Source organism: Lissotriton vulgaris, chromosome 4_1 (genome assembly GCF_964263255.1).
Source record: "Lissotriton vulgaris chromosome 4_1, aLisVul1.2, whole genome shotgun sequence".
In the NCBI taxonomy this organism is placed as follows: Eukaryota; Metazoa; Chordata; class Amphibia; order Caudata; family Salamandridae; genus Lissotriton; species Lissotriton vulgaris.
Window position 1 is genome coordinate 1,259,967,585 of NC_141691.1, and position 26,167 is coordinate 1,259,993,751.

The window sequence follows — 26,167 nt, forward strand, 5'->3', positions numbered from 1 at the left end:
GACCAGTAATCGTAAAGGACTGTCCATGAAACTTTCTCGATTTACCATGAATTAAAGTGGCCTCCGCCCCAGTATCAACTAACGCTCGGGCCCTTTGGATATTACGATGTTTCCAAAAAATCTCAATATCTACATAGGGTCTGTAATCTCTGTGGGCCCACTTGCGTACCGGAGCTTGACCTATTTCCTAGTCATTTTTCCTGCGCTCTGTCAACCAAGACAAATCAGGGTAAATACTCTCAGATTTCTTTGGTATTAGAATGTCTTGTTCATATCCGTCTCCAGTACGAAACGGATTAGTGTCAGGCTCAAAAAGATGTGAATTACAGTCAGAGAGTCTGTTACGATCCTCCCTCTTTCGTACGTCAGGGGAATAACTCCTTGCATCTCGTCGTCTGTTGGAAACACGATCATCACTTCCTCTTTCACGATCATCCTCTCTCCCCCTTCCATCATTACGACGAGGGGATCCATCACGTTCATAGCGCCGATCATCACGGCGATCAGAATTCACACGTCGTCTCTCATCACCACTGTCATCCGAACCACGATCATACTCATTCTTTCGCACACGACGGGCACCCTCCTTTCGATCCAGACCACGCTTACGAAACATGTCCCATAAGCGATTATTAGGTTCACCATCAATGTCTTCCTTTTTGACACCATCAGCAATGAGAGCAAGGAACATGTCACGTCTAGAGAACTTGTAATCACCACCAGTACGACCCTCAGGCCGAGATTGTCTTTCAGGTTTAAACCATTCACCCAGCTCACCAAGCTGACGAACAGATTCAAGCACAACAGACAAAGGGTTGCCAGTTTGGTTAATCAATATTGTCATCATGACCTGCTTGTAAGCAACAGGAGAAGAACGTATAATGCGATTACGCACAGAAGATGTTAAAAGACCATCCAAAAGTTTATCAGCAGTACTAAGAAAGATAGCCGTTTTCATGACCTCCTCTTTTAAACGTTGCGACGCATCGCGCAGAGTGTACCACGGTTTCTCATCAGTAGGCCAATCAGATTCAGTTGGATATTTATGATTACAGCCGTCGGACGCAAGCTGGAGCAAAGAAATTTGACCAGCACCATTATAATTCCGAAAATGATCCTGAATCGTAGAATCAGAACTCAAAGAGCAAAATCGTAAACAATCAACAGCATCGAGCATAATACCGGCAGCGTCAAGTTCATAAAGACGCACCATCCAGGTAAGCAAGGCCTCACCAGGCCGTTGTCGAAAGCGTTGCAAAATGTCACTAACCTCCTGTTGAGTAAAGTCTTCAATACAATCAAGAGCAATACCACCCGGATTACCAGGGGCCTGTTGTAACTTTCGTCGAAAAATCGGGTGAGCAGAAACTGCAGGAAGAGCTTCCGAGGAAGCCCGCAGCTTAGATTTAGTAGCACAATCAGTGCAAGCCACGTCATCCGAACGGGAAGAACGAGCACGGTCGGTGTCGGGACCCATATCAGTACACGAAGCAGATTTACAATCACGTCCGGAGCGAGAAGACTCGCGCTCATCACCCTCCTCTGCCGAGGAGTCAGAAGTATGAGAATCCCAGATATTACCGTCCCACTCATCGGGGTTCCAATCCATTCCAGCTTTCGCTACAACCATACGCACTTTGCGTGTAGATACACGACCACGACGATGTTTATACTTATATCGTGCAATACGGACCGCAGCTCTTTCAGCAATGGTCTGATATGTCTCAAGTTTGTCGGCAAGCAATTTATTTTGACAACGCAACAGAGTATGTGCATTTTGTAATTCAACACACTGTCCTTCCATATCTTTAAACCGCTTCTGTAGCTGAACAAACTTCTCATGCAATATTCTGTATGCATTAAGAACAATCCACCCTCTGCGTCCTAAAATAGGAAGCTCATCACCCTTCACTACTGGCGCTTTCTGCAAGCACGATACCACATCGGCAGGCTCCGCCTGCTCCAAGCATGAAGACCAATTTTCACTCAAACCAGTAGAATCAGCCCACTCACGGGCCAAGGCCTCGTAAGGGGTACATTCCCAGCCGGGAATCTGAATCGGTAATTTGAAAACCAACGATGATTTTTTCGCAAACATAATGACACACAAAAAAAAAATTATATACACAATTATAAACAAAATTAATACGTACAAGCCGAGCGCAAACCAACAAGATTAAAACAACACAATGCACACAGGCTTCGTAAACAGTTCGTGACGCCAGATGTTATGGCTGGATTTTCTGTTTAGATGGGATCAGCCCCCAGGGGCCCCTATGACCCAGCCAAAACGTACTCACCTTCCCTCCTCAGATCGTATTCACAATGGATAGATTTACAGATATATATACAGGTCGCACCTAAGGATGGGGAATGATAATATACATATATAAGAATTTTCTACAATATCTTATTCACATCAGTTGGTCTCGCGGCCACCCCGACCCAGACCGGTCTACCCTAGGGCAGATATTGCGCACAATCCGGTGCGACTACACATGGGCCTGCAGAACCCAATGCTCCCGTTTCCAAACGACCAACAGTCCTGTCGATCTACACGCTAGTTCGACCCCCTAGCGCCCTCACTTATTCAAGCCACAATCCTGTGGGTATCGGCACTGGTAGTCCTCCCCAGTGTTCTCACTAACGCCGTATATCAACGACGACCACATTCCTATGAACAGTTATCGGGACCAAATCTCAGTTACCTACCCGGGGTAAAACTATAATAATAATAACTTTGAATATAGTTCCAAATCGTATAGTGTACTCCCTGCTCTTGACATCACAGGTCCACTCACTCCCTCTTTATTTGATCACCATTTACCTGATCGGGATTTCTCATCCGTTCACATAAACAACTCTCAACTAGGAATGCAGTTTACCAGGATTGAACATGAACACCAGGTACACAATAATTCTATAAGAATTAGGGTATTTATTAGCAATAGACACCGATCACATTACTATGCAACAGACATTCTGCAAAGAAAAGGTAAAGATTAGAGTGCACATTCTATTAAAGTTTAGACAGAGGTCACCTTATTAGTGGGAAGTCTGGACTCGGCAGTCATCTAGGTTCCCTTCTCGTCTCTGTATCCTGGCTCGCCTTGCAGTCACACCCCAGCCGTCGCAAGTACACGTCTGCACCGCTAGGCTCAACCTCGTCTGCTTCCCTTCAGGACACCGGAACCTTGCTGATTATTAGCTACCGTCTCTCTCTCTCTCTCTGTCAGTGCGCTCCGCGCTGCTTCTCGTTCAGTCTTTCTCAGAGAGTTTCGGTCTTAAATCTTTCTCCGACTTCAAAGATGGCGACTTGTCCACCATGAGATGAATAATGGCAGAGATGCTAACGGCTAGATGCCGCCTACGGACTAACTGACAAACTGACTAACACCTTCGCTAATATCAAAGCCCGTTCCTTCATGGAAATTCACGGCCAGTAACCTGCCGCCCACCAAATTCTTGTACCTCCCCGTACCAAGGACACTTTCCCAGCCGGCCGGCCTGAAGTTGTGTCTTCGGAGTGGAGAAAAATACATTCCTTCGATAAGGGTCAGCCTGAACCGGTTCTCTCCAAGCGAACAACAGCTTGAAACTAAAACATTACACTTCACCTAGAAAGCCTTCTCGAGCTACCGGGCAGAAAGCAAAATGGAGTCTGTCTCGTTTAAGGCCTACGGAGCCCACAATATGCATAGCTCCATAGATAATAGCCCAGCATGTTAGTAAATGAGCAAGTCATAACTAATACTTATATATCTATCCCCTAACTTAAATTCATAAGCCTTACTTTAAGGAAAATGGTACGAAAATGCCCTAATATATGTAAGAAAGGGTCCCTGTCTATCGGCCTAATCCCTATGCTATGGGGGTGATAGGCTGGAGTCACTCTCCATCATTCTCCTTCTCCAAAGAGCTAGCAAAAAGGCAGCCATTACATTACACCCCTTGACTCCAGTCTATTAACCACAAACTAAATGGAACTAACATCGGTAGAAGAATAATATGAAACAAAACTGACTGATCTACGACCCTTACTAAGTCTAAAGAATTGCAGCAGGGAAGGGATGCACTGAATCAAGCAACAAATAGCTATTAGGACACAAATAGCGACAATAATCCCCCCTAAAATCTGTCGCAAGGAATGCCTGTCAGGGAGCCAATTAAAAAGCCAGTCAAAGAAACCCTGATCTATATGTCGTCTAATTTCTGCAGTCAAGTCATGGAGTATGTCAATATGGGATTGGATAGCTTTAGAATGGTCATACAAATTAAAACAGCATAGACCTTCAAAATCAGAACATTCATGTCCATGTTTCAACAAGAGATAATCAATAGCGGCCCTATTCTGCAAAATAGCTCGACGTTCACCTTGGGCGTCTAATAAGAGATCAGATAAAACAGTAGACGTTTGGTTAATGGACTTAACCATCCAGCAGGCCATTTTGCCGATTGTTTTGGCATTATAAACTGCCAATGCAGGCACTCCAATAATAGAAAAAGCTAAACCAAGGTACTCTGATCTAGAATAGAGATGAACAGAGGAATCATAATCTTCATGCAATGACATTGAATCACGTACAATACGGGAATGTGAAATAGGATGTTAAGAAAACATTAACAAACTCAATCTAGTGATGGCACATGGGCCACCAGAAATATTCGCAGGAATATAGGGCCAAGATGAATTCCCACAGGAAAAGAGCCATCCAGCTGGTAATAGCATTGAACGATAATGGCTAGTGGCTACTAATAATCGTTTACATGTCATATTATTTTTAACTGAAAGACATGAATTCGGAAGTCTCTTTGAACATAACAAACGTTGATGAGCTGAAAAGGAAGTAGCGGCTCGGAGCTTAAGCTTCAAGCACTCAGTAATAGCTTTTGGGTCGCAAGTCATGATAAAGCATAGGTCTCCAGGGGTAATATTAAAAGTAGTAATACGGGAATGAATAGGGATATCAAGATCTGGAAGAGCAGTACATGAGGGACAGAATTCATGGGCCGCGAAGTCGCCCAGAATAACATTAGGTCGAGCATTAGATATATTAAAAATATGACGTAGAGTTTCGGTGGATGCAGGGACAGCAACCAAACAGGTCGCTAAAATGTCAGTGACGGACTTCATGGGGGTAAGGCAGAAATGTGGAGAGTTTGTCACCCGCTTGGCGAGTGTAATCCAAAAGTTAGTTGATGATATCCATGCAGACCGCGGGGCTCGTATTATCCCATCAACCGGCGTCGGTAGATCCTCTCCTCTCCCGGCGTAACAGGCCAAAAGGAGTCCAGCGCCGACACATCCTGCAGCAGCAATCCAAAGAATGATCTGAAACAATACAAACACAGGCCTTAATCATTCTCGTAAGTAACATTTATCAGCTGGGACAGCCTCCCAGCCATCTTTCCCTGGCTTCATCACCAAAACGGTGTTGTCATGACCGGTCGCAATAATATCAGCCTGTTCAGGAGGATTTTTAGGCGATTGCACCCATATCTTAGCTCCAGGAAGATCAGACGATCCGAAGCCTTTTTGTCCTCGCACAGTTAGCAACGTTGGGGCAGAGCCTTTTTTGATCTCACCACTGAAGACAGGCATAATCAGTAACTGAGCAACACGGTCAGACTTTTTGATGAACAAATCCGTCTCACTGCTATTAAGCAGGAGAACCTTAATCTCTCCCTGATAATCACTGTCAATTACTCCTCCGAGCACTTGTACACCTTTCAGGGCCAGGCCAGCTCTAGGGGCAATTAATCCAAAGCTACCGGCAGGTATACAGACACCAATGCCAGTTTCAACAATGATTCGATCCTTTCCTGGGAATTTAGCATCATTTAAAGCATGCAGGTCGAGGCCTGCAGAACCAGGGGTAGCTCTACATGGAGCCAGAGCACCGGGGGTAATTTCCCAATACATAACAGTATTTGATATAGAATTCGGTTTCGCATCAACATGTGGAGGAAACAAACGCATTAAAGGAGATTCAGCATGCAACAAAGGACGATTATTTAAAATTAACAAAGCTTGAAGTAGGACATCTCTCCACTGGCTGTAACGGTCATCAGTCAACTTGCGCAACTGTTCTTTCAACAAGCCATTCATTCTCTCAATCAATCCTGAAGCTTGTGGGTAATATGGAATATGAAACACCCAATCAATATTATTTTCCGTACAGAATTCTTGCACCAATCTTCCACGAAAGTGGGATGCGTTATCTGATTGAATCTGGAATGGGACACCATAGTACAGAATAATTAGCTCCAGGGTTTTAATTGTATTCACTTGGGTAGCGTTTTTGCAAGGGAAAGCGACCAAAAGGCCACTATAAGTATCAACCACTGTGCAAATATATTGACAATTTCTGCTCATAGGGAGCGGACCAATGTAATCAATCTGCCAGATTTGGGCGGGCAATTTACCTCGATGTAAGTGACCTCGAACAATCTGAGGCACCTCTTTTTTCCTAGAATGCTGACAAATGGGACAATGTAGAATGACATCTTTTATTAAAGAAAAAGGAATATGAATCCCTCTATCGGCAGCCCACCTGCTAGTGGCTTCCTCTCCAAAATGTCCTGCTTTCTGATGGGCCCACTTCGCCAATCCCGCCAAATCAGAATCCTGCATGTCAACCACTGCCTCAGAAATTTTAGACTGCTCATCTGCAATATTATGGAAAAATTTGTCAAGGGAGTCAATTGGAGTATGAGCATCCACGTGAAAGATTGTTACAGTACTCTGCGGGAGCAATTCCCAAATTTCTTGCCACAGCTCCTTGCCCCACAGTTCCTTCGAATGCAATTCCCAATTATGAGAATGCCAAGTTGGCAACCACACCGCTAGTCCATTTGCAGTGGACCAGGAATCAGTGAAAATATGACATGTACCAGGTAATTCCTGTTTCAAAACTTGGTATACTGCATAGAGTTCTGCATATTGACTACTCTTACCGTCTCCAGTTGTGCATAATAATTTCTGTGTGATCGGGTTATAAGAGACAGCTTTCCAATGTCTTTTGTCACCAATGAATTTCGCAGAACCGTCCGTAAACCACACATGTTTTCTATCCTCCGCGGACAGATCATCAAATGATTTACCCCACGTCACGGGAGACTCCTGCACTACGGGCACCGAACACTCACTTTCAATCTCATTGGAGGGCGCCTGCGCCACTCGCTCATGTAAAACCGCCACACCTTTCGGACCCACACGTGCCCTGTCCTGAATGTACCATTTCCATTTAATCACACTAGCCTCCTGAGCATGTCCAATTCGATGGGATTTAGGTGAACTCAAAACCCACTGCATAATGGGAATTTCGGGCCTTAAAATCACAGCATGGCCTAAGGTCAATTGCTCGGTATCCACCAGAGCCCAAAAACAAGCAAGCAACTGTTTTTCAAAAGGTGAGTAACGCTCACCAGCCTCAGGTAACTTTTTAGTCCAAAAACCCAATGGCACTTTATGTCTGCCCTGCTTTTGCCACAAACTCCCATTGGCATACAGGCCTTCCACAGACACATTCAAATCCACATCACCTTCACTCACAGGCCACAAATCCAGAGCATACTGAATAGCTTCTTTAGCCGAATTAAAAGCAGTCTGTTGAGGTTCACCCCATTCAAACGCATTCTTCTTACGAGCAACTCGATACAGTGGAGCTAAAATTTGACTCAAATGGGGAATATGCTGACGCCAAAATCCAAACAAACCAATAAAGCATTGAGCTTCTTTCCTGTTTCTGGGAACAGCAAAATCAAGTATTTTTCGTTTAACCTGTGGAATCACCTCTCTGTGACCCTCATGCCAATTTATTCCCAAAAATTTCACAGCTTGGGATGGAGTTTGTAATTTGTCAGGATTAATTTCCCAGCCTTTCGCTCGCAAACAGTCAATGATCTGATCTAAATGGGACTGCACCTGGTCTTGCGTTTCACCTTGAATCAAAATTTCGTCAATATAATGACAAACCTGAACTTGTGCATTCGTGGGCACTTCAGACAAATGTTCCGCCACCAGCCGGTGACAGATCGTAGGACTATGTACATAGCCTTGAGGAAGACTCCGGAACGTCATTTGACGTCCATTCCATGTGAAACTGAATTGTTCTTGACATTCGGGGGCAATCGGAATTGAAAAGAATGCATTAGCAATATCAATGGAAGCATACCACGTACCCGGATGCTTTTGAATTCTCTCAATCAGTGTGACGATGTCAGGCACTGCAACAGTCAATTTAGGCGTATTTTTATTCAATTCTCGATAATCAACAGTCATGCGCCAAGAATCATCACTTTTGCGCACGGGCCAAACGGGATTATTCCAAGCAGATGTGACCGGAGTAATGACTCCTGCGTCAACCAAATCCTGAATCGTAGCGGTAATTTCTTCATGACCACCTGGGATGCGATATTGCTTTTGAGAAATCACTTTCGTTGCTAAAGGTATTTTAATAGGTGGCATGCGTAAACGGCCAACCCGTACGGGTCTGGTCGAAATGTACTGTCGTGTACCAAATTGATAGTATCCATCATCCAAATGCAAAGTCATACCTTTCAAAATGTCAATTCCAATAATGTATTCCAAAAGTGGCACAACCAACACAGAGTATTCTCTAAGAGGGATTCTACCAATTTTAATTTCGAGTGCAGTCTGAACCGCGGGTGTTTCTTTACCACCCAGACCAGTAATCGTAAAGGACTGTCCATGAAACTTTCTCGATTTACCATGAATTAAAGTGGCCTCCGCCCCAGTATCAACTAACGCTCGGGCCCTTTGGATATTACGATGTTTCCAAAAAATCTCAATATCTACATAGGGTCTGTAATCTCTGTGGGCCCACTTGCGTACCGGAGCTTGACCTATTTCCTAGTCATTTTTCCTGCGCTCTGTCAACCAAGACAAATCAGGGTAAATACTCTCAGATTTCTTTGGTATTAGAATGTCTTGTTCATATCCGTCTCCAGTACGAAACGGATTAGTGTCAGGCTCAAAAAGATGTGAATTACGGTCAGAGAGTCTGTTACGATCCTCCCTCTTTCGTACGTCAGGGGAATAACTCCTTGCATCTCGTCGTCTGTTGGAAACACAATCATCACTTCCTCTTTCACGATCATCCTCTCTCCCCCTTCCATCATTACGAAGAGGGGATCCATCACGTTCATAGCGCCGATCATCACGGCGATCAGAATTCACACGTCGTCTCTCATCACCACTGGCATCCGAACCACGATCATACTCATTCTTTCGCACACGACGGGCACCCTCCTTTCGATCCAGACCACGCTTACGAAACATGTCCCATAAGCGATTATTAGGTTCACCATCAATGTCTTCCTTTTTGACACCATCAGCAATGAGAGCAAGGAACATGTCACGTCTAGAGAACTTGTAATCACCACCAGTACGACCCTCAGGCCGAGATTGTCTTTCAGGTTTAAACCATTCACCCAGCTCACCAAGCTGACGAACAGATTCAAGCACAACAGACAAAGGGTTGCCAGTTTGGTTAATCAATAATGTCATCATGACCTGCTTGTAAGCAACAGGAGAAGAACGTATAATGCGATTACGCACAGAAGATGTTAAAAGACCATCCAAAAGTTTATCAGCAGTACTAAGAAAGATAGCCGTTTTCATGACCTCCTCTTTTAAACGTTGCGACGCATCGCGCAGAGTGTACCACGGTTTCTCATCAGTAGGCCAATCAGATTCAGTTGGATATTTATGATTACAGCCGTCGGACGCAAGCTGGAGCAAAGAAATTTGACCAGCACCATTATAATTCCGAAAATGATCCTGAATCGTAGAATCAGAACTCAAAGAGCAAAATCGTAAACAATCAACAGCATCGAGCATAATACCGGCAGCGCCAAGTTCATAAAGACGCACCATCCAGGTAAGCAAGGCCTCACCAGGCCGTTGTCGAAATCGTTGCAAAATGTCACTAACCTCCTGTTGAGTAAAGTCTTCAATACAATCAAGAGCAATACCACCCGGATTACCAGGGGCCTGTTGTAACTTTCGTCGAAAAATCGGGTGAGCAGAAACTGCAGGAAGAGCTTCCGAGGAAGCCCGCAGCTTAGATTTAGTAGCACAATCAGTGCAAGCCACGTCATCCGAACGGGAAGAACGAGCACGGTCGGTGTCGGGACCCATATCAGTACACGAAGCAGATTTACAATCACGTCCGGAGCGAGAAGACTCGCGCTTATCACCCTCCTCTGCCGAGGAGTCAGAAGTATGAGAATCCCAGATATTACCGTCCCACTCATCGGGGTTCCAATCCATTCCAGCTTTCGCTACAACCATACGCACTTTGCGTGTAGATACACGACCACGGCGATGTTTATACTTATATCGTGCAATACGGACCGCAGCTCTTTCAGCAATGGTCTGATATGTCTCAAGTTTGTCGGCAAGCAATTTATTTTGACAACGCAACAGAGTATGTGCATTTTGTAATTCAACACACTGTCCTTCCATATCTTTAAACCGCTTCTGTAGCTGAACAAACTTCTCATGCAATATTCTGTATGCATTAAGAACAATCCACCCTCTGCGTCCTAAAATAGGAAGCTCATCACCCTTCACTACTGGCGCTTTCTGCAAGCACGATACCACATCGGCAGGCTCCGCCTGCTCCAAGCATGAAGACCAATTTTCACTCAAACCAGTAGAATCAGCCCACTCACGGGCCAAGGCCTCGTAAGGGGTACATTCCCAGCCGGGAATCTGAATCGGTAATTTGAAAACCGACGATGATTTTTTCGCAAACATAATGACACACAAAAAAAAAATTATATACACAATTATAAACAAAATTAATACGTACAAGCCGAGCGCAAACCATCAAGATTAAAACAACACAATGCACACAGGCTTCGTAAACAGTTCGTGACGCCAGATGTTATGGCTGGATTTTCTGTTTAGATGGGATCAGCCCCCAGGGGCCCCTATGACCCAGCCAAAACGTACTCACCTTTCCTCCTCAGATCGTATTCACAATGGATAGATTTACAGATATATATACAGGTCGCACCTAAGGATGGGGAATGATAATATACATATATAAGAATTTTCTACAATATCTTATTCACATCAGTTGGTCTCGCGGCCACCCCGACCCAGACCGGTCTACCCTAGGGCAGATATTGCGCACAATCCGGTGCGACTACACATGGGCCTGCAGAACCCAATGCTCCCGTTTCCAAACGACCAACAATCCTGTCGATCTACACGCTAGTTCGACCCCCTAGCGCCCTCACTTATTCAAGCCACAATCCTGTGGGTATCGGCACTGGTAGTCCTCCCCAGTGTTCTCACTAACGCCGTATATCAACGACGACCACATTCCTATGAACAGTTATCGGGACCAAATCTCAGTTACCTACCCGGGGTAAAACTATAATAATAATAACTTTGAATATAGTTCCAAATCGTATAGTGTACTCCCTGCTCTTGACATCACAGGTCCACTCACTCCCTCTTTATTTGATCACCATTTACCTGATCGGGATTTCTCATCCGTTCACATAAACAACTCTCAACTAGGAATGCAGTTTACCAGGATTGAACATGAACACCAGGTACACAATAATTCTATAAGAATTAGGGTATTTATTAGCAATAGACACCGATCACATTACTATGCAACAGACATTCTGCAAAGAAAAGGTAAAGATTAGAGTGCACATTCTATTAAAGTTTAGACAGAGGTCACCTTATTAGTGGGAAGTCTGGACTCGGCAGTCATCTAGGTTCCCTTCTCGTCTCTGTATCCTGGCTCGCCTTGCAGTCACACCCCAGCCGTCGCAAGTACACGTCTGCACCGCTAGGCTCAACCTCGTCTGCTTCCCTTCAGGACACCGGAACCTTGCTGATTATTAGCTACCGTCTCTCTCTCTCTCTCTGTCAGTGCGCTCCGCGCTGCTTCTCGTTCAGTCTTTCTCAGAGAGTTTCGGTCTTAAATCTTTCTCCGACTTCAAAGATGGCGACTTGTCCACCATGAGATGAATAATGGCAGAGATGCTAACGGCTAGATGCCGCCTACGGACTAACTGACAAACTGACTAACACCTTCGCTAATATCAAAGCCCGTTCCTTCATGGAAATTCACGGCCAGTAACCTGCCGCCCACCAAATTCTTGTACCTCCCCGTACCAAGGACACTTTCCCAGCCGGCCGGCCTGAAGTTGTGTCTTCGGAGTGGAGAAAAATACATTCCTTCGATAAGGGTCAGCCTGAACCGGTTCTCTCCAAGCGAACAACAGCTTGAAACTAAAACATTACACTTCACCTAGAAAGCCTTCTCGAGCTACCGGGCAGAAAGCAAAATGGAGTCTGTCTCGTTTAAGGCCTACGGAGCCCACAATATGCATAGTTCCATAGATAATAGCCCAGCATGTTAGTAAATGAGCAAGTCATAACTAATACTTATATATCTATCCCCTAACTTAAATTCATAAGCCTTACTTTAAGGAAAATGGTACGAAAATGCCCTAATATATGTAAGAAAGGGTCCCTGTCTATCGGCCTAATCCCTATGCTATGGGGGTGATAGGCTGGAGTCACTCTCCATCATTCTCCTTCTCCAAAGAGCTAGCAAAAAGGCAGCCATTACAGTCACTAGCAAATGCACCTCACACTTGGACCTACCCACCATTTGTTCCCCTAGATAGATTGGAGCCAAACCCAGGGGAGAGAGAAGAACTGATCAGAATCAGTTTAGGTCTAGACAAAGTGGTGAGCCTCACACACAGGCTGGCACTGGGTATAAAATGGCACTCTATGAACTCCTCATTACAACACTCCTGGACTGGAGAAGATTTGGATGAAGGACTGCCCTGCTGCCTGAAGAAAGAAGACTGGACCTGCTTACATTTAATCCAGGATCCCCAGAAGTTACTCTAAGGGACAGTTGGCTGACCTACAGTTTGAACTACAGGGAGACAACAAGCTTCCATAAGCCTTTCCTGCAACTACCCAGCCGACAAGCACCAACTGAACCTGCCTGAGCCATGCTGTTATCCTCTCCAGGAGTGAGACATGACCACCAAGAGGTGGCTTATGTCAGAGTGTGCTTTTCACGTTAAAAAGGAATCATCCCCAGTCTCCTCGCAAATACCAGTGGATTTCACTGAGTCCAACGCAGGACCTGCATGCAACTGTCAACTTGACATTCCCGGCCACAGACCCCAGACTTTACTTGCACATTGCTCTTTGCATTAGCATCAACTGCCCTACGTTTCCCACAAATGCAGTGGAAAGCTCTGATAGGCAAGCAGCTCTTCGACCCAACAACGGTCTCCTTGCGCTCCAGCTCTTATCATCGATTAGCTCTTCGTGCCAGCAGCGATCTCCTCACAGTGCCCCACCAATACAAAACCCTGACTGCGGGTCCTTGCGTGGAACTAGACTGAGTTGGAAGGTTAACTTCCACCAGAATGAGCCTGGTCCCTGTATCCAACCCGTGCTCCATTGAAGTCAGCCTGAACTTTTGACTTTGACCAGATCCAGTGCGACCTGATAACCGTGATAGCCACTTTATGCTTCTTGGCCCTATTTTTACCCCAAACTTAAGAAATGTGTAACTCCTGCTCTTCTCATTGGATGTTTGTAATTTTGGTGTCATTTTATTTATAACAATTTACTCCATTTGTCAAAAATGGTTTGGAAATGTTCTTGTGTTGTGTTTTCACTTAATTACTGTTTGCATAAATACTTTGCACAGTGCCTCTAAGATAAGTCTGATTGCTTTTGTGGCAAGATACCAGACAGTTAAGCACAGTTTTATTTAGGGACTTTTGTAGTTCACCCTGGCACAGATTGGGTTTAATACTGGAGGTAGGGCTCTTATCACTTGTTAGACCTGTCAGCCTTAGCGTGGTCTTCCACATTTGTTTGCCTTTCCCCCTCCTCCTGGCTTTCTGAATTTGTATTGTTGGACCATAGGACTTTGTGCACTTTACAACTGTTGCTAAAACCCTTGTGCTCACTCAATACAGTACAATTGGCTTACATCTAACTGGAATACTTAATTTGCTTATTAGCATCCTCAGACCCACTCTTTAGTTCACTTCTGGACCTGAGGAAGGACTCTCAGATGACTGCCCTGCAGCCTGTGGCCTGCTGTGTACTTCAGAGGACTGCCCTGCTGCACCAAAAGGACTGCCATGCTGCAGGAGGACTGCCCTGCTGCCTGAAGCCTGCCTTGTACTCTCAGAGGATTGCCTTGCTGCTTGAGACCTGCTTCTCTGTTTGAACCCAACACCTCCAGACTGACTCACTCCAAGGGCTAGTTTGCTGGCCACCTAATCAGAGCTCAAGGGGCAGAAAAGTTTCCAATCATCTTGAACCCACACCTGGAACCAGTCTGAATAACTCCTGATGCTCCATGTGGTGCCTCTCCAGCCCTGGACCCTTGGCAGGGGTGCCCAGATAGTTCAAATTCAAAACTTGGGATTAAAACTGTTCTGCAAAAAAGTGCTCTGAGAACCAAGAGGAGACCAGGACCTATCTGCTCACTGATCCGCACAATGTGCCTTGCTGGTGGGCCTGACTTCATAGTAGCTCTTGCTGCTCTCCACAGCAGAAAATCCTGTTCACCAGCTTCTCGCAGAAACGGTTTCCAGCCTCATGGAGCCCTCGTTGGCTAACTGAAGCCTGCAGCTTCATCCTGCTGAAGATTTTTGACTTTCAAAAAGAGACAAAGTCCAGACATAGAAATCTTCACCGCAACTTCATTCACAGGCTCACGGACAATGACACCTCCTCCTCGGACACCACTTGCTTCCTTGCCCTGCTTACATTACCTGTGCAGACCTTTTTCTTTAAAATTTCTATTAAGTCCGAAGATAAGTGGAAACCTAGCCCAATCCACCTTGTGTATCCGAACAATGCTCCATCCCGGTCGGCTATAACTTTCGCCTTTGCCCTGATCTCACAGAACTAGCGTGACCACGATTGTCGCATTGATCTTTTAGGAGGTATTTTTCACATTAAACTTTAAAAGTTCATAACTTCTGTTCTACTGATTGGAATTTTGTTGTTTTTGTGTTGAATCATTTTCTAAACTTTGCTCTGTTTTTCTAAATTACTGTGGGATTTTTGTTGTGTTGTGTTTTCACTTTATTACTGTTTAAGTGCTGCATAAATACTTTACACATTGCCTCTAAGATATGCATGAATGCTTTTGTGCCAACTTATCAGAGAGTTTAGAACAGATCAATTTAGTGACTTTTGTTGTTCACACTGACAAAGATTGTGGCTGTTGCTTGAGAGGTGTCCATACCCCCCTTTAACAATGCAACCCAATTTCTCAAATTCTTCAAAGCTCATAACCAAATTTCACTATGTAAAATTATGTACCATGAGTGTCTACTCCATTTGTTACTATTTGTCACCACTTGTAATACAAATAAAGCAAGCCTAGTCACTCTAACTTGAAAAAAAGCATAACTCTGCCATTTCTCCCTAGAAAGACACATCAACAAATTTAGGTAGATCCATAGTGTACATTGACATGAACATTAAGGGGCCTATTACGATGGAGGATTTTCCGCATGCTCCGGGCCGGCGGAAGCCACCGCCAGCCCGGAGGATGCAGAAAATCCTCCGCGGACCCACCAAAGACCCACCGCCACATTAGGATGGCTGGTGGGTCCTGGTTTCCGTCCGCAGCTTTTTCCGCCGCGGTTGGCTTACAACCGCAGCGGAAAAGCTCTAATATGGTGACGGTGTCTCGCAGACACTGTCAGCCAGATTAGGATGGGCTGTGAAACATGCTTTTCCGCGGCGGCTTTTCCGCCGTGGAAAAGCATGTGTAACTTCACTGCGGGGGCCCGTTGCGGGCTCCCTGGTTGAAGGGGCTGTGGGGGGTGCACATGGGGGGTACCTATGGTACCCCCCTGCATTTGTATGCAGAATTGGGCAGGCACCGCATGGTGCCTGCCGATTTCTGCATACAAATGCAATGTATGCATTTTTACCATTGCAGCGGATGCAGCTTGAATCGCACCCGCCGCAATGGTAAAAATAGAGGATGTGACCGCCAGGGTGGCGGTCACATCCTAATTGCACAGGAGGGAACTTGGCAGGCCATGCTGAGGTTCCCTTCTACTCTATGGTGGCGGACGGACTCAGGTCCGTCCGCCATCATAATCGGCCCCTAAGTCTCTTCTGGACAACCAAGTATTTACTGTGGCTACATTTTAAAAGGAAAATTCTTACTAAACGCATTCATATTGCATTTGTCAGAGATTTGTCAATGTAAAACCCATTCCTATTGTATTGTCCAACTCCTTCAAAATGTAAAGCCTCTTACTATGGTGTTTGTCATGAGTCTACATTGTAAAACCCTTTCTTCTTGCATTTCTCAGTGGGTTCATTATTTAAAGCCCCTGCATATTGCATTTGGCAAAGAGTTCACAATGTTAAACCCCTTCTTATTGTATTCGTAATAAATTTCACACTATAAATCCACTTTGTATGTGTTTTGGCAAGCATCACTTGCCAATCACTTCCAAAACATTTGGTACTGTGTTACACCAAGCAAAACCTATTCCTATTGTACATGATCTTTGTGCTGCGTTTAAAATGTCGCAATCAGTTAGGAGCAATTGGACTTATTCTTAGACAGACAAGCACTACTATTTTCAATCAAATACTTGTATAAAATATCAACATGAAGGCATTGCCACAGACCCTTTCTTGGGTCAACTTACTACATCTCTTTTTCTGGTGATACGTAAACTATGCTGTCAAGCCAGGCCTAACAACAAATGTAATTCTCAAACAACACAGGGTTTGTTAGAGGGGGTAAACAAAGCCCTTGCCTAATATTTTAATCTGTGGGAACCTCTGTTCGATAATACTCTTCTACTTGCATTAAAAGTCGCATAACAATCTACTCCTATTGGCCAATTTGCTTTTCACAATAAATAACTTAGGCCTACTTCCTTTGTCATACATGTTTTCAACAAACTAATCAAACATATTGCATCTGAATTAACCTTTCCCAATGAGCCATCGAGGCCTACAGGCTTGATCACTTGCTTGTCACCATAGCTAACGCAGGCGTACAGTGGTGACCATAATCTGCAATACAATCACTTTTTTTCTACAGAAGCAAACACCTTGTGGACAATTAAAACAGCTAGGGAGGAAGATCAGCATGAGGGCGGAGCCTCTGACCCTCTAAAGTAGTGCTTCCTAATGCTCATTTCTGTTGATTGCATAAAGTCTTGCTGTAGCTGCGCTTTCAAGTCATCCCTAACAAGGATAAAACAAGGAAACATCCTTTTCTTTCACTCCTCTCTCTTCAATGACTTACTTTACACCTGAGAATGCACACTCACATTAGACCTTCCGGAAAGTACTCAGGGGCTTATTTATGAAAACTGTTGCATCGCTGCGTGAAAAGAGCGATGCAACAGTTTTCACTGCGTCCTCCTTGCAACACTAAGGATGCGCCGTATTTAACCGCATCGCTGCGGCGGCTTTTCCCGCTGTGTGCAGCAATTTTTAAAAAGCTGCGTTACATGACGAGCTCAGCTCGTCATCCGCACACGACCACCGTGGCTGATGACGAGCTGAGCTCGTCATCCGCAGCGAAGAGGTTAATGTACGGCACATCATGTCGCAAGCAATGACAGATACGTCAGTATTTCTGACGTATCTGTCAGTGCAAACCTGACTCATTGCTGGAGTTGTGTCAGAAGCGTGACACAACTCCAGCAATGCTTGGTGGAGGCTATATTTAATGCACTGTATCACTCTTACAACTGCCATTAGGCAGGCGTAATGTTTTGACACAATGGCATCCTAGAAGTGTCACAGTGAATTCTCATAGCTTTCACTGCGCCACTCCTTCGAGGCTTGGTTGGTTGGGAATGCCTGCCCACCCTGCATGCATTATACCTTACGCAGGTATAATGTGACTCAGGGCTTTATATGGTGACGCACCTGCCTAGATTCATTGTGTTGTAAACATGGTGGAATGTGGCAAACTATTTTTGCCGCAGCAAAATAGAAGATGTATATATATATTTCGAAGTAACTGTTCAAGAAAGCTTGCTACTACTTAGAGAGATTCTAGGGGCCTCATTTACAAGTCCATTGCAACGCCGGTGCATCACTTTTTTTTTAGCAGAGGCAGCACAATCAGTGCGCCACACTGTGCCATATCTACAAACTGACGCATTGGGTCCACTGCATCAGTTTGTAGAGCCCTGCGTCACATTATACCTGCACCAGGAATAACGTATGCATGGAAGGCGTTCCCACATAAAAACCACGTAGAAGTGCTGCAGTGAAAGTTATATTTCACTGCATCACTGTACGACTTGACTGCGTCAAAATCCCTATGCCTGCTCCGACCAGGCGTAAAGATTGACGCAGGCCTTTGACAATATGACTCGCCTTTGTGTTCTGACGCATTGCTGCAGTTGTGTCAATTTCAAGACCAACTCCAGAAATGCGTCACTTTTGGCCAACAGATGCGTCGGATATTCTGAAGCATCTGTTAATCCTTGCACCATGGAGCGCTGTATTGGAAACCAGAGCATCCATGGTGTCGCAAGATCATTTCACTCTGGCGCAAGGAAACTGACGCATCAATGCCGATTAGTCAGTTTCTTGTAAAGGAGGACCTAGGTGTTTAAAATATGAATCTGTAAATTATAGATTATTTGTATTTCAACGGCACAGTTTCCTTCCTTAATTTGTCCCAAATGTGTAAGTAGCATGGATGAGGGGGTCTGTAGAGCTATCAGATACTGTAGGCCATATTTTTATGTTGGCATAAAGTTACCTGCCTCTGCCTTTTGGTGTCTAGAAGCTCATAGGAAGTAGTTCCCATGAGTGCACAATGTAGACATGTGCTAAAAACCTTGGGCCTCATTTATGAGGCCTTGCGTCCGTTTTGCTCTGCTGATGCGTCACTTTTTGTGACGCATCGGCGGCGTAAAACATGCGCCTTGTTGCGCCATATTTAAAAAGTGACGCATCTAGGTAGATGCGTCACTTTTTAAACCCCTGCGCCACATTATACCTCCGTCAGGTATAATGTATGCAGAGGAGGCGTTCCCCCGCAAAAAGCCTCGTAATAGTGACGCAGTGAAATCTATGAGATTTCACTGCGTCACTTTTAGGACGCTGTTGCGTCAAAATCTTGCGCCTGCCTCACAGCAGACGTAAGACTGACGCAAGGCCTTTCACATGGGGCTTTCCCCATGTGAAAGGACGCATTGCTGGAGTTGCGTCATTTTTGTGACACATTCCAGCAATGCGTCACTTTTGCGCTTACAGATACGTCAGAAATACTGACGTATCTGTAACTCCTTGCGACATGATGCGTCATACATTAAATATGACGCATCATTGGTGTCGCAAGGAGTGCGCAGTGAAAAGTGACGCATCGCTGTTTTCACGCAGCGATGCGTCACTTTTTATAAATAAGGCCCCTTATGTCCCTCATTCAGTCACGTGTAATGTATTCACAATGGTTGGCCGTCATGGACGAGCGCGTACTCACAAATGGCAATCACCTGCATTTCTGGCTCAAAACTGTGGTGTTTTACATGTAAGTACGATTTAGGTGGCTGACAGTTCACTTTGTGTCCATAAATACTAAATCGTGATTCACTAAATCGGAGCTGCCTGAATTGCCCATGTACAAATTGCATTTATAAATAAAAAAAATCAAACAATATGATATAATTTCTGTATTTAAGGGCTGTTTTTCAGTGCCCGATTTTTCCGATCACCCGGCCAAACACCTCTCTATCTAGGCATCAGAATTATAATGAATAGGGAATATGTTAGTGCAATAAACTCCGCATCCAGGTACTTCTTGGCAGATCAAATCTGCTTAAATATACCAAGGAAAGAAGCCCAGCTAATACTGGGCCGTGCAGTGCTGTCGTAGGAGGCATGGAAAGACATATTCTATGCGGTATGCCCAATTTTTAGGGCACAACTTGTAATAAACAGAATCTATTACCCTCGATAAATTCTGAAGACCAGGATATCATATTTCATCAGGTGCAATAAATATTGCATATTGTTCCGAGACACTCACAATGGCTGCCTAAATGTTACAGTTGTCTTTACTGGTGTTTGTACGTGGAACATCAGGTGAATATTCACAAACTGATATGCGTGTTGGGTGTTCATGTAGCTCACCCATGTAATTTACCACTCTGGAAACATACACAACTTTACTCCAGTCAACGACAAGAGTAATACTTAGCACATCGAGAAATAAATAACCAAATAAATAAAAAAAAGTGTTAGAATTCACCTGTCACATTTTTGCATTCATCCTTTTCCATCTACTGAAAATCTACATTTGTAAATTTTTGCATCTACTCCCTCCTAGAAATCTATGAGTGTCATAGGTAATTTTCTCGGACTTTGGTGTTGGCCCAATAGGAGTGAATTTCCAATTTTCAAGGCTGGCCCCTTGCGGAATAGACAATAATGTACTCATGTTCTCGACCAGTTGTGGTTAACCATGCAACATAATTTGTGATTGTATACAATTTATACAAATAAATAATAATAATAAAAAAGGAAGGTATATTTGTATTTATCATACCAAACACACAGGCATTAAACCACAAAAGTAAGCAAGTACAAAAATTCATAAGAGCTACAAAGACACAAAAGAAGGTGCACATTTGAGGCCTGTCTAAATTATTACCATTATTCACTTCCTCCATGCTGTTATCCTACCTGTCCCACTTGTATCTAGTCCTCTTTCCCTAATAATACCCCTTGCTCTGCTGGGACCCTACTTATAAACGTTCTGGCGTGCCTAATTCTAATTTACAGGTTCAAAATAGGAATATGTTCTTCGAAAGACCAGATAATGATTCTACTCTTCACAGATTCAGCAACCCACAAAAAGTAGCCAGTAGTCATTAATACATGCCACACTTCTTGCTAGCTTTAATCCATCTGTAATGTGAGAAGTCTACTTTTCTTGCACACAGGGGCATAACATGTTCTTACCAATGCTCTTGAAGGTAATTTAGGTCAAGCTCATACTGACTCAGGACATCTGCACCTGTAGGTGTGATAAAGAAATAGGTTTAGTGCCTGCAATGGTTATTATTAATATTTAATATCGAATTTTATTGTTCAGGTCACCCTTTACTGGCGGACGTCCTCATCGATTTGTTAACTATTGAGCCATTTACTTTGCAAAAACCTGGGGAGGCATATCATCAAGACAATTATCGCCGCTTTAGCGGCTGTTTTCGGGCCGGTAAGCGGCGATAATTTTATCGCACTATTAGAAGGTCACGCTATTGCGTACATCCATGCCTCAGCGCCCTTCAGGGCCGGGCTGGATTTCCAGCGATAATGGCACATCTGGCAGCTTGCTCATGGAATTCTATCGCTTTGGAGATAAGCATTACTGATAGCACGCTTTCTTGACTATAGAATTCAGCGTTAGCCGGCGATAATTATCCTCGCGCTAAGCGCGCTTAGCGATAATTATCGCCGGCCCTTACTGATATGCCCTTGGGTCAAACATTGAAGCAATATGGCAGCACCTTGAGTTCAGATTCAGTCACGTGGCAAGTGCACAACAAGCGTGCTACTCAGCTTCAGGAGCAAACTGATTGAAAATGTTTATAGGGCTGCAGGAGCGATATTTGCTTGTTTATATTTCCCTCATCACCTCTCCCCAACCCTTCAGAAGCAAAAGTTGACTGTTGGGGTGTTATTTTGAAGTCAAAGGGCCCATGAGGATGGACATCTGCTAACCCTGTCGCTTTAGTAAACCAGCACACACGGTGATCTAAGCACTGTGCTGAATTCGAATGGAAGCTACATTTGCCTTTTTTCTTCTCTTCCCTGTCTGAAGGACTGCTCAGTAGCATCATAGTTTCCTGCTGGCCTATTCTGTGGGCCAAAAAAGACCAGCCTTCAAATGACGCGGGGTGAGTCCTGTGACCACAAACAGTTTCTGACTCAAACTCACTTACAGATATAGCAGAGCTGACACAGAGTCCTAAGTAAGATTGATTAGAGCACTGAGCTGACTCCTCCCTTGATGCGGGGTAGATGTCAGTCGCAGCATGCTTGTTCCCACCTTTGTGCCAAACTTCATGCCTTGACCGACAGGACCCTGTTTCCTCTGCTAGACTGGAGCTAAATCTGAGCAGCATAACGCAGAGGACATGACAAGTGGCGTGACGTTCGGAAGTGCAAGAGGAGGGGCTGTCCTCTCTGATGTGATTCAGCGATTGAGGCTTAAATATATCAAGAACTTTATGGTTGACCTGGGTCATCCAAAATATTTTTTTGATCCGGTCAGTATTACCTCAATCTCAAGGAAATCCTTAAAGGTTGATCATCTGGACCTTCTGGAGACCAATAGATTCTCTAGTGACATATTAAAACCTAGAGTTAGAGAGAATCAATAGCTATTAATACAGCCATGGGTGCAACCTTATCTTGTAACCGTAAAGGGAGGTTACGATAGGATGCTGCTGACAAGTTTTCGCTTAGATAATTTTTATAGACTGATGTAAGTAATTTGATACTTGTGTAGCGCACTACTCACCCGCAAGGGTCTCAAGGCGCTCGTACGAATACCGCTGTGGAACCCATCCTGGCTTTCCCTGTGAGGCGTCCACTCCTGGGCACCCCCAAGGTGGTGTCCAGGTATCCTTAGCGTTGGGGGGGCCGTTGTGGAGATTAAGCAAGCTATTGCCCAGAGTTGCAGAGTGGGACTCCATGATTGGAATAGGCACTGAGGCGAGAATTATCAGGTCCGTGGAATTTTTGAGCACAAGACCAGCCAAGGCAGGGAATTGAACCCTGGTCCCGGGCTAGACCTCTGCATCAGGGTCTGCCACTCTAACCATTGAGCCACACTTCCCTAACATAAACAACTGGTCCTGATCATTATGCTCATGTGCATGCAATGACATATCCACCCAATCCACCATACATATATTGTTTTTCTGTAAATTGTATACCTTATTAAGAAAGAGAAGGATTATGCCAATAATAAGGGTGTTGGCACTGAGTCAATGTCGCCCTGCTCTTTTTAAACTGCAACTAGAATATGATGCGCATACCAGTCATCTGACTAAATATTTGAAGAGCGTGATTTGAAGCAGGAAAACAATGTGATTTATTTTTAATTAACTTTATATGACTGTTTTAGACCTTGTGTGATAATGTATGTGCAAGATACTGTGATTTAATCTTTTAAATCTAATAAAGCTTATTTTGATTTAGATTTTTTTTTGACTAGGCGAGGCTTGGTGCCTGAGCGTGGCTCAGAGTAAGCACAGTGACACTGTGCATGCCCCTCAAGGCGCCAAGGAGTCGGGAAAAAGCCTTTACAGTGAGGTTTTTACCACGTTGTGCCTTTTCCATGCATTTTTTACCACACACGTTTTTACCATGTATATACCTTTACAATGCATGCCTTTACCGTGAAAGTAAAGGTACATTGGTGGTTGTGGGGGTCTCTGCCCACGAATACAATTGTGAAAACATAAATATAAATATATATAAACAAAGCATGGTAATGGCTTGCGTTGTAAAAGCATATGGGTTCTAAAAAAATGCAGGGTGAAAAATGTGTTGTAAAGGCATATAAAGCATTTTCCTGCGTTGTTCCAAACACAACCAAGGTGTCGGGTGTACAGCAGGGTGCATGTGTTTTTCTCCTTGAGCCAACGCCCCAAGACCCCTGGAGCAAGCCTGGCTGTAGGATTGGTCATCTGGGAGGGCTGTGAAGAAGTATGGACGAGCCATAAACAGGAATGGGGTTGTTCAGAGCATGGTCTGGCCATGCTGGATGGTCTTATATAGATGTGAGCATACCATACCAAATGCGGGTTCTCTCTACTAGTGTTAAATGTGTATTTCTTTAGGTTTATACCTATGGGCTTGATCTCTTCTGCTCTCTCCACCTCGCTCTCCTTTCTCGCTACCTCTCCCTCCTCTCTCCTAACTTCATCCCCCGTTCTCTACATTTTACCTTTTTGGATCGCTCACCTCACCCTCTACTTCTCCTCACCTTACTCTCCTCTCTATTCACCACACCCTCCTCTCTCTCCACCTCTTTCCTTGCTGTGCCCTTCTATTTGTAAATTTCACCCCAGTATTTCTCTTACCTCATCCTCCTCCCTTTTTTGCCTTATCTTACCTCTAATCCCCACCTTCCTCTCTCTTCCTTGACTTTCCCTCTATTCCTCACCTTCCTCCCACGCTTGCTCACCCTCCTGGCCTTCCAATTCGTCCTCCTTCTCTCCCCCTCACCATCCTCCCTCTTGCCTCAGCATCCTTCCTATTTCCCTCCTGTGTTTCTGTTTCACCTTCCCCTCTCTTCACCTCACCCTTCTCTCTCTCCACCTCATCCTGGACTCTCCACCTCACCCTCTTCAGTCAGCATTACCTTCACTGCTGCTGCCTATGGAGTAATTATTTCGCATATGTAAAGGAATGAGGGGTGTGCATGTGCTTGTGTGGGTGCATGGGTGTGTGTAATCGGGCCTGACACTTGCAAGTCTCCACAACGGGTCTTCACTGGTTGAAATAACTTTTGTGTCTTTGCCATTGTATGGACATGGTGGCATTACTTTTATGTGTGTCCTGCTTTCAATATACAATACACCCTTTCTGTGGGCTACAAGGTACAAAGGATGACTTTATATTTAAAAGGGAGGTTTTTTTCTGTCAAAAAGGGTTATTTTACCAGGTTACTCTGCAGGTTTTACACTACAACAGCCAGGTAGGCCTGAAGCCATGTTTCCTAGGGCCATACTGTCGATCGCACACTAGATGCTGCAGTCCACAAATAACATTTAACTTCCAGGCCATATGTCTATTTTCTATATGACATTGAATCTATTTATAGGCAAGTAAATATGTCAATAATGAATAAGTCAATTTAACCATGTGTAATTGGGAAGCACAAGCACGTTACTCGTGATTAGTAGAGGTAAAGTGTATAGAATTTTAAAACCCTCAAAATAGTTTCCAGAAAAAGGTGAAAAAATCTGGGGCGGCCATACAGAAAGGGTAAATATATATGGATAAATCTAATTTCACCCGCTGTGGCACGGATGACTACATTTGTGGTAGTTACACATGTATGTAAATGACGTGTTGCAAGTAAGTCAGATTGTAAAGATCTGAGTGTATCTGATTTCCAAAGTGAACTGGAAAAATCAGGTATTTTAAGGGATTTAATATTTTTTGCATAATCAGGTATGTAAATTCTGCCAAAATTAAGAAATCCTAACAAGGATTATAGTTTCTTTAGGGTGTTTGGAGGTTGCAATTGCGCACACTTCTCCAAAAAATGAGGAGCCAGACATTTCCCCTCATGTGTAAGTTCATATGATTTCCAAAGTAAACTGGAAAAATCAGAGTGTCTTAATTAATATAGGGTTTTAATGTTTTGTGCATAATCAGGCTTGTAAATTCGGCCAAAATTAAGAAATCCTAACAAGGATTGTAGTTTCTTTAGGGTATTCAGTGGTTGCAATTGGGCACACTTCTCCAAAAAATGAGGAGCAAGACATTTCCCCTCATGTGTCAGGTCATATTCCAGAAAAAAGGACACTCAGAAATGCTATTTTAGCATTCTTAAAGTTGAACTTATAGCCAATCTCAGCAAATCCCAATATTATGGAACCTATTCTGGCTAAATGTGGGTTTAAGCCATGGTCTTTCTAAACGTAGGGTCTTCAGAACATGAGATAACACGTGAGATGAGAACTCCAGATCTGACTAAAATAAGTTATCCTGAGCTGGACACAAAACTCATGAGGAGGATTTCAAGAATGAACACAGTGCTCCTGTGGCCTCCAGAAATGGCTCATATCACTGTATGAGGCCTCCATTATTAAACACATCTCTCTAGACAATGTCTCAAGAAAGGGGCACAGTACCCTACAGGTGGACTCCAAAAATGGTCACAGCTTTCCAGATGTGGTCTCCAGTAATTGACTCAATTCCACAGTGGTGGCCTTCATCACTGCACACATCACTCCAGACATGGCCTCCAACACAGCACAATATGCCAGAGGCAGACTCCAGACTGAGGTAATATATAGTCAAGGTTGATACTGAAAGTAGTGGTAACATTCAAGGCATCCAGACCTGAATACAATAATCCAA

At 44.2% G+C, this 26,167-nt stretch overlaps 1 protein-coding gene across 2 annotated transcripts in view; it reads right to left on the reverse strand.

Annotated features, from left to right (window-relative positions):
* Positions 1–26,167, reverse strand: part of GPLD1 (glycosylphosphatidylinositol specific phospholipase D1) — a 655,729-nt gene that overhangs the window by 381,013 nt on the left and 248,549 nt on the right. For both annotated transcript variants that reach the window (XM_086965460.1, XM_086965459.1), the window contains exon 7: positions 21,023–21,077. In XM_086965460.1, coding sequence (XP_086821586.1) covers positions 21,023–21,077 — 55 coding nt within the window. The remainder of the gene's footprint in view (positions 1–21,022; positions 21,078–26,167) is intronic.